The sequence below is a fragment of the Nematostella vectensis genome, chromosome 3 (assembly GCF_932526225.1).
Source record: "Nematostella vectensis chromosome 3, jaNemVect1.1, whole genome shotgun sequence".
Taxonomy (NCBI): Eukaryota; Metazoa; Cnidaria; class Anthozoa; order Actiniaria; family Edwardsiidae; genus Nematostella; species Nematostella vectensis.
In genome coordinates, this window is record NC_064036.1 from 3,367,083 (window position 1) to 3,383,903 (window position 16,821).

A 16,821-nucleotide genomic window follows, 5' to 3' on the forward strand; every position below is an offset into this window, starting at 1 on the left:
TCGGCATAACTTAAAGGCCCCCTAAAGATATTTGAATTCTAAAACCAAATCAAAATGTTCTCGCAAGTCTTCATCAGCTAGTCGCAAATGACATGACACTTTACAAAAAGTCGCATCAATTTAAAAAAAGTCGCATTTTATATTTTGCTATTACTTTCTAAGTACTCAGAGAATTTTTCCGCCTTTTAGATGCAAAATGGGCTTTATTTAAAGATATTTGATGATGTTTTCCGTCATGCCCACCTTGACTCGGTTTGTATAATTTTTCAAAAGGAGTGTTTTGTCTCACACTGTTGTTTGATGAAAAGGAGTGCACTACAAGTGCACAAAAGTTTTTTTTTTCTCTGTGAAATACACCTATTAATAACGATAAAATTATCATAGTCGTTCACTATTTTTTTCAAAAGAAACCTATCACATGCTCCAAAGGTTGCATTCGGGAATCCATGTATCGTAACTGACGTCAAAGATTTCACAGATCACGCGACCAACTTGTTATACCCCCTTACGCCCCACTCTTGACATCTACATGGCATATAACTAGTTTAGTTGTCATACAATGTTTTGGCGTAAGGGTAGTTTTACTTTATTGGCGTCATCGATGACGTCTTATTGCACCCCATTTGAAACATACATCATACCTACCGAGTTTTGTTGTCATACGATGGTGCTTTAATAAAATATATATTCTTTTTATTTTGATGACGTCAAAATATTGTTGCTTTAGTGACGTCGCAATCACGTGACTATATTGATACACCACCTTGACACCTTCATGACACATACTAAGATTGGTTGTTGTATGATGTTTCTTTTATGAGATATGGATATTTTTGTTCTAAATGAAATCGGTATAGTTGTGCTTTTAGTGTTGTCATCAATGACATCAAAATCACGTGACCATATCGAAGCACCCCCCTTGACACCAACATGACACCTACCAAGTTTGGTTGTTATACAATGTTTCTTTCACGAGATATGATGTTTTTATTTTGATGACGTCAGCATATTTCGCTTCTAGTGACGTTATCGATGACGTCACCAATCACGTGACCACAGTTTTGCACCTCCCTTGACACAAACATGACACCCGCCAAGTTTGGTTGTCATACGTTGCTTTTAAAGGGACGGACGGACATCGCGTCACGAAAACTCAAGTCGATGGGTTATCAATATTTGTTACCATATTTGTTTTAGTAGTAGTGTTTTGGCGCAGCTGGCGCAAAATTTGATCAACCGCGCGAAAGTTTTTTTGATCGCGGTCTGCGCATGCGCGCGCGCAGCCACACCCACCCGTCAATCATTTGTCACGTGATAGCCACGCCCACCTGCCAATCATTTGTCACGTATCGCACCTAGGGGGAGCTCGAGGGGCTAGCCTCTCGAACACACCAACCAACTTTAGCTCACATCTAAAAAATTTTTGAAGAGTGGCTTAAAGACATGAACAGTTTAATAAAATGGAGGAACGAACGGTGGAACGTATGGCTGAAGATCAGTCACCACCATATAATATCCCCGACGGACCGGTACCCGAGATTAACGTCTCCATTCTCGTGTCGGAATTTGTGCTCTTTGACCGGGCCCACGCCAAATACGAGACTAGTAGAGCCTCCTTGGAAGACGGGGGTAGTAGTAACGCCCTTTGCAATCATGACGACCTAGTCACAGAAAACGGGGTCACTAGTTGCTTAGAGTGCGGAGAACAGATGCAGCGTGCAATCGCGCACGAAAGGGAATGGCGTTTTTACGGACATTCCGACGGCAAACGGTCTTCGAATCCAAGTCGGGTCCAGATACGTAGGTCTGAGGATAGAAATATTGACAAGGATGTGGAAAACATGGGTTTTAGTGGGGTAATTGTAGCCAAAGCTAACGAGATATACACTCAGGTGACGAAAGGCCAGATTTTCCGCGGCGACCAACGGAGGGCGGTCGTCTTTGCGTGTATCTACTACGCCTATAAGATGTCTGGTAAGTGTCAGACACCGAAAACCTTGATGGAAACTTTTGGATTGAGCAAGAAGAGTTGCCTTAAGGGTCTAAAAATCTTTAGTATTAACGTGCCTAAAGATTACTTACTGCACGGAACGTCTCCCACCGTCGTGGATCACATTCGCGACGTGATGGACAAATTCTCGGCGTCCCCCGCACAGAAGGAAGAAGTGGTCCAGCTCTACTACAGATCTAAGAACCGCTCTTCCAAGTTGAATTGCGCTCGCCCACAATCCTTCGCGGCTGCTTTAACCTATTACTGGATACGGCTAAAGGGGATCTATATTACTCTTAAAAATTTCTCCGAAAGGGCCGGCCCCTCCGAGTTGACCGTCGGTAGGGGGGCGAGGGAAGTGGCTACAGTCCTAGGTACGCCCAACGTGGTGTGATGTTTCCTAATTTCTCTGGAATCAGGATTTCCAGAAAACTATCAGTTCGGAGTAGATGTAAATTGGCACATCTAAAAAAATTCGAAAAAATGGTTTAAAGACGTGGGCGGTACAATAAATAATGTCGGAATTGTCAATGTGGGAGGCCGCGAGGCGTGGAGACACCGGGTACTTGAAGAGGTGCAGGGAGTTGGGGGCGAGAAACTTCGATGTGGTCATAGTGTACGCGGCGGGTGCTGGACACACTGAGATTGTCGAATTGTGTAAAGAGTGGGGGGCGTCCGGCTTCGACTACGTCATGGAGGCCGCGGCGGGTGAGGGTCACGTGGAGATCGTCAAGCTTTTGAAAGGGAGGGGCGCGACGGACTTCGACTGGCCCATGGCGGCAGCCGCTGCGGGCGGATACATCGAAATCGTCAGGCTGTGTAAAGAGTGGGGTGCTGTGAAGTTTGACTGGGCTATGTCTGAAGCAGCGGGGTGTGGTCACGTTGAGGTTGTTAGATTGTGTAAGGAGTTGGGTGCCACCGACTTTGATGAGTCCATGGCGGCCGCCGCTGCGGAAGGACACGTCGGGATTGTCAAGATGTGTAAAGAGTGGGGCGCGACGAACTTCAACTCGGCCCTGTTATTGGCGGCGGAGCACGGTCACGCCGACGTCGTCGAGTTGTGCAAGGGTTGGGGTGCGACAGACTTTGAGGAACCAATGTGGGAGGTATATGAGGGCGGCTTTGGTGAAGAAGCCGAGGTGTGGGAGCGCGAGAGTGGCTTCGATAAGACCGTGGCGCTGTGCCGTGGAGGTCTTTGGTGGGACGCTATACACGGGGATCTGTTCAAGTACCACCACAAACGCAGGTTCCTCAGGAGTCTCGAGGACGAACTTTTACCCAAGACTTGGCACCCGGATAGGTTTTGGGATTGGTGTCTTGATGAGCAAGAGAAGGAAATGTTGGAAGAGTGTTTCGATGGGTAGGCGTGAGAGACATGCTTTGGTATGTGGTGTCAAAAAAATTGAAAAGCGGCTTAAAGACATGAACGGTTTAATAAAATGGAGGAACAAACGGTTGAACGTACGGCTGAAGAGCAGCCACCACCACCACACAATATTCTTGATGAACCGACACCTAACACTTATAAATGTCCTCACGGCAAAGTAAAATATCATTGCAAAGATTGTCACGGATCTCAAATATGCTCCCATAATCGAAGAAAAACGCGGTGTAGAGAATGTAATGGTGGTAGTATTTGTGAGCACAGACGAGTGAGATATATCTGTAAAGACTGCAAGGGGAAAGGGATATGTGAGCACAACAAACAGAAATTCTTTTGTAAGTTATGCGGAGGGTCTCAAATATGCAAACACGGCAGACAAAAGTATCATTGTAGAACGTGTAGCGAAAATTAATATTGATCCAGTTAGTTTTGTAACGTGTCTCGCGTTACAAAATGCGTATTGCTTCTGACCCTACTCCGCAAGAGCTAGGCTCGTATGATGATGTGACGTCATACATTCCTAATCTCCCTAACAACGAGCGATTCTGAAAATAGGTTTTGTATCTACATCGAGAGTTCGTGGTTGTTAGGGAGGTCTGGTATGCAGTCTATTGTTTAGCACGTGAACAGGTATTGTTTTCTTGCAATACGTCACATCCGTCCACGTGCATCTCACATGCTACCGGAATAGTTACCAAGCCAAACCAGCCGCGAAGGCTGTGATCATGACAAGGTTATTTTCGTGCTGCGTGTTCAAGGGTTTAGTCACGTCCGGCTTTGGGTTTGTCTTCGTTTCCGGTTTCGGTTTGTGAGCCGTGACTGACTCGGTATGAGGTAACACAATCTTTGAATGACCCATATTGAATCGTAGTTATAAACATTTCCCAACCCATGATTTATCGGTCCAAGGAACCGGAAATCGCTGCCAGTTCGGAACTCTGTTCTTAATTTTTGGTAAGCTGCTTCGCTGTAGAAGTTTTTATTCCAACTAAAGAGCTTATCTTTAGGAAGAGGACATTGTAGCTCATTTAATAGTCGTCTGATAGTGAAAATGATATGGAATCTGTAGAATGAACCCACTTGAGAGTCGTCAATCATGTCACGCGTCACACCACATCCAGCAGTCGCGCAAAACATGGCAAAATTTAAAGCTTGACTCCAATAACTAAGGTTCGGGGCGTCGAGCCACCTACTAGCCTCCTTTGCTGTTCTGAATACTAGCTCGCTGTCGGTGAATATGTCCCTAAAAACAAAGTGTGTCTTCAGCTTTGGTGTTATAAAAACATCAAAAGAGACGTAATTATTTTTCGTAGGGTTTTCGTCCCATGGCGATGTTTTGTATTCTGCACGCGCGTCTAATCTATATTGTTTTGGAAATCCAAACAGTTGCTGAATTGTTTCCTTGTATGCCTGTGCGTCATCGGCGACCAGAAAATCCTGGATATTCTCAGGTTTCCAGCTATTACCAGGGAAGTGATATAACGTTTTGACTAGATTCCCATTCTTGTCGAATGGATCGTATTCGTCCCCATTGAAAACGAATTGCACATCGCCATGATCGTCGGCAGAGAACCTGAAGCGTGAATAGTAAGGGTACCTTTTCACAAATTCTGTAAACTTCATCTTATATGTTCTTCATTTAACATATAAGATTTTTTTAAATCAGTTCTTTGCATATCTCAATTCGTAGATCCATCCAACGGGGGTTCTTTCGAACAGAAATTTTACCGAGCGGGTCGATTCGCCAGGTCTTTCAAAATCTCTTCTCTTACTGTTTCCCTCAGCTTGGTAATGTCTACGTTTTTTTCGTCCTCTTTTCCTGACTTTTGACGAATCTGGAGCTTTAGAGCCTCAAACTTATCCACCTCATTCAAGATCAATGAAAACTCTTCATCTGATATTTTGTTGTCTTTCAAAGCTTTAGAAACCAAATCACGTATGCTATTCACCTTTGCCCCTGCCATCGCCGCCGTTTGGTCGTGCTTAGAGACTTTTCGCGACAGTCGTTTAGAAACCGCCGCACAGCCCACAGACGTAAGACCGAAAACACCGGCCAAAGCGCCTAACGGAACTCCAACGACGATACCCAAACCTGACAGAGAAGTTCCTAAACCACTAGACCCAAGAATGACGGATGCGAGTCCTAAGCCCACACTTACCTTTGAAAACACGCTCTGCGCTCGTTTATACTTTTTCCTCACGTTCTCGTAATGTTTAACTTCTTGTTCCAAACTTCCCAAAACATCGTGGGTCTTTTGAAGTCTGAAGTTATCACCACGTTGTGGTACATTTGGGTAGATTGAATTGTATTCTTCCATAGTTTTATTATGGAGAGAGGCTATTCTTTAAGTAATTTCTAAAATTAGACGTATCGGGTAGAGGCCACTCTCTACTGTATTTCCATCGCCGTCCTTCATACTAAAACGAAGACTACTCACGTAACCGACTGATGTGGTACTAAGCTGTATCGGACTGTGTGGACTAAAGTTTATCTTTCCTTTATCAAGCTCTATACATGCTAAGATTTGTGAGGGGGCCCCTTGTTTGAGGGAGCTAGACGCGTTCAAAAGGTCGCAGTGGATAAAAATAGCCTCAAGACCCTTCATCCGTATCTCGTGTTGAGTGTTTGCTTCCAGCTCCTTGGTCTTGAGTCCTAACAGGCAGGCAAGCGGCTCGTTCAACACGACGTTTCGATGAGCTTCGAGTGACGAGTCTTCAATAGAGATTGGCTTTTCACCAAGACGCAAACCCTCATCTATTTGACGTTTAAGCGTTTCGATCGTATACTGCCCCGCAGGGATCCTAAGGATAATGTGTTCACCATCGGAAACAGTTCCCTCACTTGAAAGACTATTACAACGATTATAAAACGTACAACCTCGCAACGCAATAAACCGCGGCTTTTCAATAGGGTGTTCTAAATAGACGGTGAAGTCACCAACGTTCCCTTCGATGTAGAGTATTACCATTTGTTATGATTTCCGTCTCCTTTTAAATCGTTCTACGAAATACAGGACGGCGGCGACGATGAGGAGCCAAGCGTTTTTAGCTAAAAAGCCAACAACTTCACCCGCGGTTTTGAAAATAAATGAAGCTATCGCACCAACCATTCCAGGTAGTATTTCACCTAATTTTTTACCTATGGTTTTCAGACCATTCCCAACACCTTTTGCAACACTAGTCAGCCCGGCTTTCAGATTGCTTACAATAACACCAACTATAACACCAGTGGCAGTTAAAACAGCAGCGACTGTAAATCCGTATTTCTTAAAAATCGCTTTGACACGATCTTTCAACGACATTCTCTCTTCAAGATTTTCTCTCTCCAATTGATTCTCTTCCAAAGTCTCATCTATGACAGAATTTCTTTCGCTGAGCTCTTCATTTTCACGATCTATAGCTCTTAGTCTTTCTTGGTTAGTTTTTTCACTTCGTTCCTCATTATTTTTTCTCATTTGCTCGGTGTTTCTCTCTTCTTCTTCTCTGAGTGTATTAGCTGTAGCGTCTAGTTCATCGAGTTGAATCTGAATTTGCTTGTACTTTCCGGATCTGATTTTGGTGTCAACACTCTTCCGCACCGTTTTATCCTCATTATACAACCTTTCTGGCCTAGTCCAACCACCTTTTCTTACAGAAAAGAAGGAAATGAATTGTTTTCCTCTTTCATTCGTTGAAATCTGAACTAAATTTTCATCAAGATCTGGATATTTCGATAACAAAAGTGTGTCCGTTGAAGTAGAACCTTCCATATTCTGTAATTCCATGTATTCGGGGACAACCCTCCCGGGGTTTCGTGTTTTCCATAAATCAATCAACCTCCTATTCACATAGCTTGCACCTCTACCAAATCTATTTGAAATCCTTTCATTCCATGATTCTCTTCCCTCACCATCGTTTGGAATAAGAGAATCATAATCTTCGTCTACAGTAGTATTCAAATCTTCTCTACCTTCTTCTGTTGTGGGATCAAAATCTACATCCATTTTCTTATTTTGAAAATAAAATAAGAAATCTTTAAATCATCACCGAAGAACTATATCCATTTACTCGCTACATAACCAAGAGCTAACATTCCACCTCCAACATATGCCATCTCTCCCATCTTTTGGTTGCTACTCGGTCTGTAGTAATCTGAGAGCTCAGGCTCTTTCAAATCAAAATCTGGATGTGTTTGAGCGTATAGTTTGAAAGCCTGATCGGTCTCCTTATCATTCTGGTCTGCACGAAGTTTATTATTATATTGTTCAGCCAACCAATCCTGATATTTCTGTCGTTTTTTCTGCCAATCACCCATTGCTTGTTGATACTTTTCAAGCGCTTTATCGTGTCTTATTTTTTCTTTATCAACATGAGTAGCGTCAGAAGATAAGTATCTTGCTAGGTAACTCCCTCCAACGAATGCCGTCGCATTAAGAATAGCCCCACCAATCATCAATGCTATAGTTGCCATTTATTAATCAATCTATAAAATCTTTAAGTCGCCTACAGCGGTTTTGGCAAAATCTTTTGTGTTTCCAGATAATCTTTCAGATACATACTGCCGGACAGGACAGAAACCCATTTAGCATAGTTTGTAACACTTGATGAAGGGTCGTTGATAAACGATTCTTTCATAGCCTTTTTAGCAACATAACCCACACCGGCGGCCAATCCAATAATGACTGCTGAGTCGGTAACCGTTTTCACAAGTTTGTTTTCAGTTGACATGATTTTATTTATTACAGATTCAGATAATCTTTAAATCACAACATTCCTATTTTTGGAGTCGCGTTCGAGAGGCTAGCCCCTCGAGCTCCCCCTAGGTGGGGGGTGGGTCTCTCGAGAGTTTCGGTCTCGTTGACGTTAATCTTAGACGGTTCGCCCTCTTTCTTTTTGTAAAAACGCATATACATATCCAATGCGGTTAACCCTATTCCAACTAGAGAAAGAACGGTTGTGAACGATAGTTCTGGAATCCAAGCGTTCGAGAGGCTAGCCCCTCGAGCTCCCCCTAGGTGGGGTGTCTCTGCTCGTGTAGCGTCTTCTGAACTCGTCTCCGCGTCACGTTTCATCTCCCTAGCAAGTGTTTCTTTCGCCTTCCTATTGTATTCGGCAAGTTTCTTACCAGCAGCGACTTTTTTAGGATCCTTCTCCTTGCTTTTTATCGGTTGTGGGTTCTTAGTAATCTGTTCGACCTCTTGATTTTCGTCGGACATTTCTTATTTCGATTTACAATAAGAAACACAATCTTTAAATGGCGTCTTAGTAGTTTGCTCAAGAGCTTGCTTAGGCGTGCTCGAGAGTTTGCTCAGCTGTGCTTGAAACTTCTTGAAGTTTGTTGGAAGTCTCCTGTGAAGGTGTTAGTTTAACATGCTTAGCGACTCGGAAGAGACCGCTAGCAAGTGCTACCATCCTTCCTCCCTTCAATACCAAGAGACCTGCAAAGTTTGACAATTCACGTTTAACCAACTCGTCGTTCTGTAGGTCTTTGCTAAGCGCTTCGGTGTCATCTACAGGAACCACGTAGGAGATGACTTGAGACACTGCTTGAAGTGCTGATTCTACTAATCCATCAGTAACTTGCTTGCCTAAGACAGTCTGGTAGCGGACAAAGTACTTTTCGACGTCTTTTGCTGAGAGCTTCTTGATATCACCAAGACTCATATTGATACCGAGAAATTCCTTCGTAGTCCCAAGAGATGCGAGAATAGCCAGCGATTCTCGTTTGACTTCAACATCGTCTCCGAGAGGCTCGCCCTTCGAGCTCCCCTTAGACTCGGGTTCCTCTTCCATATAGTCCTCAATGCTTGCCATCTTATTTTGTAAGTAGACCAAGATGTTTTTAAATCACCGCAGGAATCTCTAAATAATTTTGGAATGGATGTCGTAGACAGAAACAGAGTCTAGAATACTTTTCAGTTTTCAGCAGTTCTACGAACTTTTTACGAGTCTCAACGTCTAAATCACCTCCATAATCTTCGAACAGTGTTTTGGTGCCAATTTGAGATGGATTATGGAATGTAACCACACAGGCGACGTTATCACGAAAGGGCTTTGCTATGGATGTTAATTGTTGCGTTAATACCCACACTGATAATCCATCGTGTCTCCCTGAGAATGCCAGATCGATAAACTTGTTCGAGCGTTGCTTTAGATCTTTCGATACAGCACAGTCATCCAAAACGAGTAACGTACTTGTACCAGAAAATAGCGCCGCATAATCTGTTAGTAACTCATTAATCTCATCGGTGTTACTAGCATCCGGTGATAATACCAAGAAACGCCCATCTCCGTGAGCAAATCTACGATAGGACCTATTTTTCGCATAAGTCGGGCAAATCAACACAATGTATTCAAACACATTGCGGAACGGTCCTCGGAGCTGTTCCGTGAGGTACTTTGTCTTCCCACAATTAGTAGGTCCTGTGATAATACAATGAAAAGGAACTTTTCCCAGTAATTCTTCCATTCTTTTTGTATTATCACACAAGTCTTTTTTAATACATGATTGCTCTCAAATTCGAGTTCATAACCTCCATCAACGCGTCGGCTACTACAAACATGTAGCAGGTGATGTTTCCCGTTCCTCCAACTTTTCGTTTCATCTCGAGTTTTACTCCGTCTCGCGTGTTGTTCAAGACCAGACCTCCTCCGTGAATGCTGTTATCTGGGTGTGCTCTCAAGTCGACTTACAGAGCAAACTTGTTATTAGCGTAAAAATCCTTTTGCTTGACACCCTCTCTACCGAAACGTTTCTTTACCGACTCCCAGAGGTCCGATGGTGTCATTCCCTTGGAGTAGAGACGGTTTGGCATGCCATCCACATTAATGTTGATCGATGTGATATTTGGATTGACAAACTTTTCGGAATCTCTTGTTCCTCCGGTGTAGCCGTCTGTGAACAGGCACAATATCCCTGTCATTGACCTCCTCGGCAGATTAATGTGCTCGTTTATGACACTATCATTAGGTTTGGAAATGGTGAACGTTTTGTGGAGAATGACGTTCTCGTAAAAGAATCCTCTACCAACCTGATAAGCCGACAACGCCTCACGAGCCAAGTATTCACTTGAGATGCAAGCATATTCTAACTCGAGGTTTGTGATGGTGTACGTTGGAGCCTTGACCGTGTCAGCATAAACAACGACATCGGAAACTGGGACTAGAGTAATTTCAAAGGTTAGCGGATGAGGTAACGCCTTTGGATAAAAGGCCCTATGCTCGCTGAGAATAGGATGGTCGAGTGGAATGCAGTACTTGGTGTTGTGAACTGTTGCAAGAGCTACTTCCTTAGCATCTGAGGTTACTTTATCACCTGCATTTGTCCTGAGCTTCCTCATGTTTTCAGAGGAAATACCTTGTTTTATTCTATCCCCACGATCTTCAGCTTGTAAGTCGTGATAGGTTTGAAAGAGATCGTATCGTTGAGTATCCTGTAGTGTTTCTCCACCGAAACGAATCTTGAGTCTCGACACTAGGTTTCGACCAACGTTGTTGACGAGAGTATTAATTGCATGTCCTGTGACGTCTAAGTCAAATAGTAAGGATACACTACCTGGAACAATCACTACATTCTCTGCAAGTTTTGGGATATTTATATAGAGGGTTTCTCCAGGACTTGCCGATGAGGGATTGAGTGTAATCCGATTCAGCGACGATTCCGCTTTCAGGCCGAAGGGTTCCCGTGGGACCCTGTTTGGGTTGATTTTTTCTGATATCGCTTGTGTCATCTTTTATTTTAAGAAAAGAGAGATAATCTTTAAATGAGTAACGAAAGCAGGTTATCAAAAATATACTATTCCACCGATGGGTACTGGAAAGGGTATTCAGCTATTTCTAAGTTAGCTAGTGTCGCTAAAGTCAGTGAAGCCAAGGCTAAGAAGTGGCTTGAAAAACAGGCGTTGTGGCAGATCTATCTCCCAGCTCCAAAGTATGTCCCCAGACCGCATTGGACTGTGAATAAACCTAATCAGATTCACCAAGCCGATCTGTTGTTTATGCCCCACGATAACGTAGGCAGAAAAACCTACCGTTACGCGTTGGTCGTGATTGATATTGCCTCGAGATATAAAGATGCAGAAGCACTGGCTACCAAGGATTCGAGTGGAATTGCTAAAGGGTTCGAAAAGATATACTCCAGAAAACTTAAATGGCCAAATACAGTGATTGTCGATCCGGGGACCGAATTTAGGGGAGAGGTAACAAAGATTATGGAAAAGAAGGGTGTCACTATCCAGCGAAGCGATGCTGGGAACCATCGCGCACAGGCTTTTGTCGAACGCGCCAATAGAACACTGGCAGAGAGGTTGTTCTCGCATCAGTATGCTCAAGAAATGATTAGCGATGATCGGTCTAGAGTTTGGGTGAAACGATTGCCAGGTGTTTTGAAAACTCTGAATAGTCAGCCTATAAGAATCACTGGCAAAGAGCCTGCAAAAGCTATTGGGTTGAAAGAGGTTGATATCGACCCTCCAACGTATAAGCGAGTTGTTGGACTTGATGAAGTTAGACTACCACCGGGGGTTAGAGTTAGATATCTGTTAGCTCCTGGAGAAGAGGAAGGAGTTGAACGCAGACGAGCCACAGATCCGATCTGGAGTTTGGGAGTCTTTGATCTATCGCGTAGTGTTGTTTCGGTTGGGCAGCCTGTGTTGTATTACCTCTCCGAAGGTGGACCTAGGCGTGGATTTAGTAGGGAAGAGCTTCAGGCTGTGCCTCCAGACACTGAGCTACCACCAGCCGCAGTTTTGAAATGACCGTGAGCATAAGTGTGGATGCCATCGTCACGGATGATCCGCTTGTCATCCTCATGAGATAGAGCGACCTTGTTCACCGTTTCAGTGTAAACTTCGTGTTTATGACTTCTGATGACATTCATCAGTCTCATCTGAGGTTTCTTACCAAATAGGCAATCCTTTTTGTTATCAAAACTGATGCTCTTCTTGACGACAGCTTTCTTAACACCCTTGCATTTCTTTTCTTCTTCACCTTCATCCATCTTGTATGAGTAAAGTTTGGCTCTCAATCCTACAAATTCTGTAATTTGCTGACCCCCAGCCTCATCTTTAAACATTCCGATGACTTTCTTGTTCACACCCACCTCAATACCGGATGGGTGACCCTTTGGGTAGTTGCTGCTGTCAAACATGGACCTCACATCCCTGCTGATGTCCTTGTAAAAGTCTTTCGTCTCGATTTCATACATCGAGGCTGTCCGTATCGGTAAATAAGAGCTTAGCCGCCTCACCATACTTGGGTTTGACAAAGTTGTAATGGAAATCATACATGAGCGTCTTGCTTATATCCAGGATGGACATACCCAAGTAAACGGGTTTGTTGAAGGTTAACTTTGTCTTCTTCATGTGAATGGCGACTAGATTCTCGCAAAAGATGGTGCGATGTTGATAGTTCGGATTTGATATGAGCTTTTTGGCCTGCTTCTCGTCCGTCACCAAGCGAATGTCCACCCTGTTCCTAATGTTCTCCATGGTTTTCCCAAAGACGGAGTTGTTCATCAACTTGAAGAAGTCCTTCTCAAAATCATTAGTCGCCTTGGCTCTCAGATCGGTGTTCAAGTCAATGTAGGGCTCCAGCCACGCAGACTCCTCAAAAGTGACACCCCTGTGAATCTTGGTGACTTTTAGCCCAAAACTCTGAGTCTCATGGTGGATAACGTACTTTGTCTTGTCGTTGAGGTTGGGGACCAACTTGTCCACCTTGCCTAGCCCGATAGATTCCGGGGCTAGTGGGTAGTCATTGTGTAAGTCATGTAGGTGGTGGGGGTACTCCAAGTCAACCTCCAGAATGCATGGGCGGTCTCTCCAACCTGACAGCTCTTGGTCACCCATCCACCTGAAACCGTGAGTCGGTAAAGGGTTGCTCATCGCCCAGCCATACAAATTGTTAGCATCAAGGTAGGTGATATATTTTGTGGGTAGGTTAGGGTCATACTCCTTCATGTAAGGGTTATTTGCCTCCCCATGTCTGTTGCTTATCATGGAGACACCCCCGCGGATGCCCTTCTCAATCATGAGCAACATGTCATAGTCCGTCAGAAGCTCCAGCCTCACCTTGGTGGTCTTCAAGGCTGCATCCCAAGCCAGCCCTGGCGCTGTGTAGTACCAAGCGGGGTCCAGATCGTAATTCTTGAGACAAACGTCTCTAAAGTTCTCGAAAACGTCAGCTAAAAGCAACACATCCGACTCTAGATACAGATTGTGGTAATCCCTCATGGTCCCCATCCCAAAGACCTCCCACACTCTCCGCGCGTGCAGGTGATCCTCCTCCGATATTTCGGTGCCGTTGAGTATGGAGTGGAATGCCTCTCTCTGTGGGAGCTGTGTTGCGTCGAGCTTGCTAAAGCCGTCGAACCAGTCGTAAGGGAAAACACCCTTCCTCAACAACAGCTGGAGCTCCTCCCCCTCATAGTACTTCGCCAGGTTTTTGAAGCACTCCCTTGACATGTTACCTACTAGACTGTCGAGACTGGCCGACATAAACTTGAAACTGTCGATAAATCTGATATCACGTTTAACATCAATCTTGTTGCCCTTCTTGTTCGTGAAACTGTCGACCACGACCTGTTTCGTGAAAGAGATATACTTTTCCTCGTTATTAGGTATGCAACTTATCTTACCCTCCGACGCGCCTAGGTTCTTGATAAACAAATGACTGTCGTACCCGGACAGGTTGTGGAAGAAAACAGGAAAGAACTTTGGAATTTTGTGATCTAAGTTGCATGCGTTGTGAGCAGCACCTCTGTACTTCCCTGTAAGGGGGCAATGGTCCAAAACCTTGTCTTCCCCTAATTTACCCTCACAAATGTGGCAGTGAGTGGCGTCGTTATAGGCGATTTTGTCCTTCGGAGTCATTTTTACCTTCTTAGGGAACCTGAACTTATCGTAAATTTTCTTAATGTCTGACTCCAAAGACTCTACGAAAAGCTGTGGGATATCTTCGTCTGGAGATTCAGCTGTGTACCGTACAAGCTCGGATGGGGATATATCTCCGTCGAAACACTTGATGAGATAGCAGAAACCAGACGGTTTGTGCTTCTGGTATTGCTTAGTGAAGCTTTTACTCCCATCTGGGGAGCAAGTGTCTATATTCTCTGTGAAGCTCTCAAAGTCGGCATAGACAACAAAGGGGACACGCATTTTTCTGTTGTAGTTTTTGAATTTAATGTGGGGTAGATTTCAATCCTTGTCTATCTTAGGCATCTCTATTCTAACCGCTTCATGATTGCCGCAGCATTCAGAATGTTTTTCTAATGATTGTTTGCATCGAAACGAGTTCAGGCATCTACAGCATAAAAACCGAGTATGATGAAACTTATCAATTTGAGTAGATACTAATCTCATCATATTCTTTATCCAGCAGTAATGATTCGTCTCATCATCCGAGATGAGAAGTAAGTTGATTGCATTATCTGGATCCTTCTCGCTGATTCTCAATGGATATACTCCGTTTTCGTATCCAAACACATTAACCGTATATGGGTTCTGTTTCTCAAACTTGTCAATCTGTTTTAGTGAGACGGGGAACTCTATCCCTGACCAGTCGAATTTCTCAGAGTTCTCTATCATTTGTTTATTGAGCCTTTGAGGATCTTTCTCCCTAGGATACACAGCAGAGGTTACTGCCCACATGAAACATTCATGATCGTCCTCGTTCCTAACATTGATGACTGCGTGCTTGGTCGCTAGTTTCGACGGCAGCGGAATATAGGAACTTCCCGAAAGCGGCTCAAGGGGATCGATGTTGATGTCAAAGTATTCCACTTGATCAAATTGCCACCCTGAGCCCTTTTTTTGGAATTGCTCAACCAATTCGAGTAAATAATTTGCCATCGTATCGAACAAACTGGAGAAATCGGCCGACTCCGTTACAGTTTCGGGCTTTTCTGTGTGAAAATATCCCAGTTCTTCATCGATCTGGCCTGTAGCTGGATCCTCTTTGATAAACCTACAAGTAAAGATAAACTTAACTTTGATAGGCTTCTTTTGCCGATCGATGAGCTCTAGGACTTTTGGTTTGATATTAGCGATGAATGTCTTGGGGTCGTACCCTTCCTGTCCGGCTATTCCGTGGGTTTTAAGATATCCCTTCAATGCTGTCCGTTGTTCTTTGGGTGTGAAGCGACCTTCTGTTCCCTCGGATATACGCCTAATCTTCTCCTTCAGACGTTTGACCCGTTTATCTACAGTCTTTTTGATAGGCTCAGGGACATAAGATTGTATCCAGTCCGCAAACTCGTTTAACTCCCTCTTGATAGAGCCGACCGCCCTGTTCGCGAAGTGCTTGAGTGGACGGACGTGGGAATTTCGTGTGGGCTGGGAGGGTTTGAGAATGGGGACATTAATCTCAGGTATCGGTTCGTCCAGAACCCTCTCCGATGTGTTGGACGGAATAATGCGAGGTGGTAGTGGTAGCCCTTTGAGAAGTTTAGCCGGAGGGGTTTGTGGTGGCGCGTTGGTTAGCGCTTCGACGAGTCCGGCTTTTAGCATCCAATAATACCTGGGGATACCCCGCTCCTTGGCGAGGGCTTTCAGATCTCTCACGATGAGGGCTTTCAGATCTTCAACCGTTCGTTCCTCCATTTTATTAAACTGTTCATGTCTTTAAGCCACTTTTCAAAAATTTTTTAGATGTGATCTAAAGTTGGTTGGTGTGTTCGAGAGGCTAGCCCCTCGAGCTCCCCCTAGGTGCGATACGTGACAAATGATTGGCAGGTGGGCGTGGCTATCACGTAACAAATGATTGACGGGTAGGTGTGGCTGCGCGCGCGCATGCGCAGACCGCGATCAAAAAAACTTTCGCGCGGTTGATCAAATTTTGCGCCAGCTGCGCCAAAACACTACTACTGTTTTGTATACCACTTTTTCTTAGGTATGGGGCTCCGCTCACGCGGCGCTTCGCTATAAATGGCCGAGTCTAGCTTGGTCTGTAAAAGCCATGCCAATGTTGAGAGGTGCATTAAAAAGGATTCTTCAGCGAAGGATACCTCGCGCTAAAATGAAGAGCATTCCAAGGATTAGACGCGTCGCAGTGCAGAAGACAACTACCTTATTGCACTTAATTTTCGTGACTTCAAAATTTTGCGATGGCGATATTTCGCGACACTTTATTTTTCGCGATTTCGCTGTTTTCGTAAGGTCACTTTATTTTCCCGATGTCACGATTTTAGGACAATAAAATCAAGCTAAAGAAGGGGAATTGAAATGTGCTTTAAAATCATCAAAACTGTAACAATTTGTAACGAAAACATTAGTGGGCTGAATCTAGTTCCACAAAAATCTATAAATACACTTCAGAATTGTCCAACTCAACCCCTTACGGTACTATATGTACATTAGACGACTAAAAAGACACGGTAGGTGTTTCCATAAACAGTTAAAGATTCAAACGGTTAACTTTTCACCCAAAGGCTTTTTGTATACTCGTGACACTTTTGAATGGCCCAGGGTAA

The 16,821-nt window shown here is 44.2% G+C and overlaps 2 protein-coding genes across 2 annotated transcripts; one reads left to right on the plus strand and one right to left on the minus strand.

Moving 5' to 3' along the window:
* The first annotated feature begins 1,460 nt into the window (after positions 1-1,460).
* Positions 1,461-2,384, plus strand: LOC125561320 (transcription initiation factor IIB-like). The gene has a single exon (XM_048725429.1). It carries the CDS (start codon positions 1,461-1,463, stop codon positions 2,382-2,384), a length of 924 nt encoding a protein of 307 aa, XP_048581386.1.
* A 10,166-nt stretch (positions 2,385-12,550) lies between these two features.
* LOC125561322 lies at positions 12,551-14,509 on the minus strand. The gene is made up of 2 exons (XM_048725448.1): positions 13,305-14,509; positions 12,551-13,205 (listed from the first exon to the last, which is right to left on the minus strand). The coding sequence occupies exons 1-2, from the start codon at positions 14,507-14,509 to the stop codon at positions 12,551-12,553; spliced, it is 1,860 nt and encodes a 619-aa protein (XP_048581405.1).
* Positions 14,510-16,821: the final 2,312 nt, after the last annotated feature.

Excerpts from the sequence above, each read along its gene's own strand:
- LOC125561322 (XM_048725448.1), bottom strand. The coding sequence starts at position 14,509 with ATGCGTGTCCCCTTTGTTGTCTATGCCGACTTTGAGAGCTTCACAGAG. Across the intron at positions 13,206-13,304 it reads AATAACCCTTACATGAAGGA|GTGGATGGGTGACCAAGAGC; the intron begins GTATGACCCTAA and ends TCACGGTTTCAG.
- LOC125561320 (XM_048725429.1), top strand. The coding sequence starts at position 1,461 with ATGGAGGAACGAACGGTGGAACGTATGGCTGAAGATCAGTCACCACCA.